Source organism: Homarus americanus, unplaced genomic scaffold (assembly GCF_018991925.1).
Source record: "Homarus americanus isolate GMGI-L3 unplaced genomic scaffold, GMGI_Hamer_2.0 scaffold46983, whole genome shotgun sequence".
NCBI lineage: Eukaryota > Metazoa > Arthropoda > Malacostraca > Decapoda > Nephropidae > Homarus > Homarus americanus.
The window spans coordinates 30,107-33,693 of NW_024712319.1; the positions used below are offsets into that span (position 1 = coordinate 30,107).

Genomic DNA, 3,587 nt, shown 5'->3' on the forward strand with positions numbered 1-3,587 from the left:
ACTACGGATAGTTTGGTTCTGTAGCTACGGCACTTATTAAGGTAATGGGAGTGAGGCTGAGAGAAACGGCAGTAGACTCTTTTATAATATTGTGCACCTAACTACACAATGTAATTGTTAGTAACCATCAAATGACGTATCTTGAAGGTGCTGCCCAGGGTTACAGCCGTCACCATTACAGTGAGAAGCTCTCCACCCAACCCACCCACCACCAACCAATCACGTTCATTCTCAGTCAGGCTCAGGGGGCGGGGTATAGCTGCCAAGTTAATTTCATTTTAGTATAAATGTCTGGACAGATCTTGGCTTATCTGAGTCTCCAGTCAAGTTGTGGAAACTAACTTCAAGTTCTCCAAGTTGTCCCAAACACAACACCTGACGTGACAGTCCTGCTTCTGGTAACATGTTGTGACGGCCTGTTGCTGATAACATGTTGTGACGGCCTGCTGGTGACAACATGTTGTGACGGCCTGTTGCTGGGAACATGTTGTGACGGCCTGCTGGTGGCAACATGTTGTGACGGCCTGCTGCAAGTAATATGTTGTGACGGACTGCTGGTGGCACCATGTTGTGACGGCCTGCTGCTGGTAATATGTTGTGACGGACTGCTGGTGGTAACATGTTGTGACGGCTTGCTGCTGGTAACATGTTGTGACGGCCTGCTGCTAGTAACATGTTGTGACGGCCTGCTGCTGGTAACATGTTGTGACGGCCTGCTGCTAGTAACATGTTGTGACGGCCTGCTGGTGGCAACATGTTGTGACGGCCTTTTAGTGATAACATGTTGTGATGGACTGCTGGTGGTAACATGTTGTGACGGCCTGTTGGGTGGCAACATGTTGTGACGGCCTGCTGATGGTAACATGTTCTGTCGGCCTGCTGGTGGCAACATGTTGTGACAGCCTTTTGCTGGTATCATGTTGTAACGGCCTGCTATTGTAACATTGTGACGGCCTGCTGCTGGTAATATGTTGTGATGGCCTGCTGGTGGTAACATTGTGACGGCCTGCTGGTGGAAACATGTTCTGGCGGCAGCTTCTGGTGGTAACATGTTCTGACAGCCTGCTGGTGGCAACATGTTCTGACCTGCTGGTAACATGTTCTGACGGCCTGCTGGTGGTAACATGTCATAACACACACACACACACACACACACACACACACACACACACACACACACACACACACACACAAAACACACACACACACACACACACACACACACACACATACTTCTACTAATTTGCAGTCACTCGGAATCGAGTTTAACGATCATCCAGCTGTAATAAAATGATATGGATTATTAAGGATGTCACCAAGGTTAGTGAATTTTGAGGTGACTAAAGAGGCCGTTTATGGGACCGACAGCGACGTCCACATTCGTTGCACATGTGGAGGGCTCCATCTACTGTGGGAGCGTCTTTCCGACGTTGGCGCTTATCTGCCTCGGTTTGCAGTCGCACTAACTCGAAAGTATTGACACCTACCCGTGTGGTGCTCTTCCAAGCGTTAAGATGTGGAGTAATCGACTCCCAGGTGAGGGAGTCGATTTGGCACCTTTTCAGGTTTGTCTTAGGACTATCCTTATACCTTTTCAATTGGCCGCCAGCGTTACGTTTACTATTCGTTAAGTAACTGTTAAGTAGCTGCTTTGGCAGTCTACTGTCGTCCATGCGGGTAACATGGCCAGTCCAACGTAGTTGTTCATGGATAATTGTAGCCTCGATGCTCCTACAGTTGGTGTGAGCGAGAATGATGGCATTTGTTCTCTTGTCTTCCCAACGAACTCGGAGGATGGAACGTAGATTAAGTAGGTGAAAGTTTTTAAGTGCCTTGAGGTGTCTCCTGTATGTGACCCATGTCTCACTACCATAGAGTAGGGTGGGCAGAACCACTGCTCGATATACGTGCAACTTTGTGGACAATTTCAGCTCCCTACAGCTGAAGACACGATTTTGGAGTCTGTCCAAGGCGTGAGATGCACATCTGATCCGATGCTGAATCTATTCATCGATGTCTGCTGTGGTGGACAGGTGGGAGAGGAGATACCGAAAGTGGGCAACATTAGAGAGGGTAGTACTGTTAAGCTGGATGGATGGTGGAGTTGTGTTTGAACCAGGGGCAGGTTGAAAGAGAATCTGGGTCTTACATCTGCACAGGTATTCAGGATCTCCTGTGGGTCGTGTTCAATGTGAGCAACAAGGGTGAGGTCGTCTGCATACTGAAGTTCAGTAATGGAAGCTGCCGACACCTTTGTTCTTGCCTGGAGTCGCCTTATGTTGAAAAGACCCCCCCCCCCCCCTTCACCCGGTACTCTATGTACACCCAGCTGGCTAGATTGGCACTGGCATGAGTAAGGAAGGCAGCCAAGAAAATGGAAAAGAGAGTTGGTGGCAGTACACACCCTTGTTTAACCCACGATTGAATGGGGAAGAACTCTGACTGGGTGCCGTTGTGCAAGACACTGCCGTCCATGCCATCGTGGAGTTGCCTCACAATGGAGATGAATTTTGGTGGGCAGCCTAAACAGCTGAGGGTACACCAAAGGGCATCCCTGTTGACCGAATCGAAGGCCTTGGTTAGGTCGATGAAAGCCAAATACAGGTCACGACGCTATTCTCTGCACTTTTCCTGTATCTGGGGGGCAGATACGTGATGGTCTAAAACTACATTGAGATTCTGGGTGAAAGGTTTACGCCTCAGGAAGAAGTCTGTTCAGAAGGACTCGGGCGATAATCATGCTAGCTACAGAGAGCAGCGAGATCCCACGGTAGTTGCCACAGTCTGACCGGTCTCCCTTGTTCTTATAAATATTGATAATGGAGGCATCTTTAAGAGCTTGAGGGATTTCCTCCTTTTCCCATATATTCTCCAGGAGAGAGTTGAGACGGCTGGTAAGTAGAGGTCCTCCTGCTTTATACACCTTGGCTGGTCTTCCATCAGGCCCTGAGGCTTTGTTATTTTTCATCTGTTTGATGGCAGTAGCTACCTAATCCTGGGATGGAGGATAGCTGAGGTGGGTCAGCTCTGGATGTTGAGGGACCTGCTGGGTAGTCAGGACTTCCACATCGGTGTTTCGGTTGAGCAATGAATGGTGGGGCTCTTTCCAGCACTGAAGGAGGCCTTCGTCATCTTTAATTATGTGGTTACCGTCAGATGAGCGAATGGGGCTGTGCCACGAGTGACTGGCCCATAAAATGTTTTCGTGGAAATGAAAACTTTGCGCATCTTGTGCTGATCTGCAAGTTTTTATGCTTCACATGATTTATTTTTAAGCCAGTCGTTCTTTAGATTGCGAAGTTCCCGCTGGGCTGCCACGTTTATCATCGATGAGGACTTTGATTGCCGGGTCATTTTCATCAAACCAGTCCTGGTGTATTCTTTTGATCTGGCCGAGGGTCTCTGCAGGTCTTTGTCATAACAGTATTAAGGGTATCCCATTCGGCACTGGGATTCGCGTTGTTTGCTGTTGGGTTGTTTATAAGCCCGTGTTCGAGCTGCTCTCTGAAAGCATGTGCTACCACTGGATCCTCCAGACGCTTAGAATTAAAACCTCTTCTGGAGGCTTGCTGCCTTCGCCGTTTTGG

At 48.7% G+C, this 3,587-nt stretch overlaps 1 protein-coding gene across 1 annotated transcript; it reads right to left on the reverse strand.

The window, feature by feature from the left end:
* Positions 1–343: 343 nt before the first annotated feature.
* LOC121860140 (prespore vesicle protein-like) lies at positions 344–1,126 on the reverse strand. The gene has a single exon (XM_042357192.1). It carries the CDS (start codon positions 1,124–1,126, stop codon positions 344–346), a length of 783 nt encoding a protein of 260 aa, XP_042213126.1.
* Between the last annotated feature and the right edge of the window lie 2,461 nt (positions 1,127–3,587).

Coding starts and splice junctions, on each gene's coding strand:
- LOC121860140 (XM_042357192.1), bottom strand. CDS start 1,126: ATGTTACCACCAGCAGGCCGTCAGAACATGTTACCAGCAGGTCAGAAC.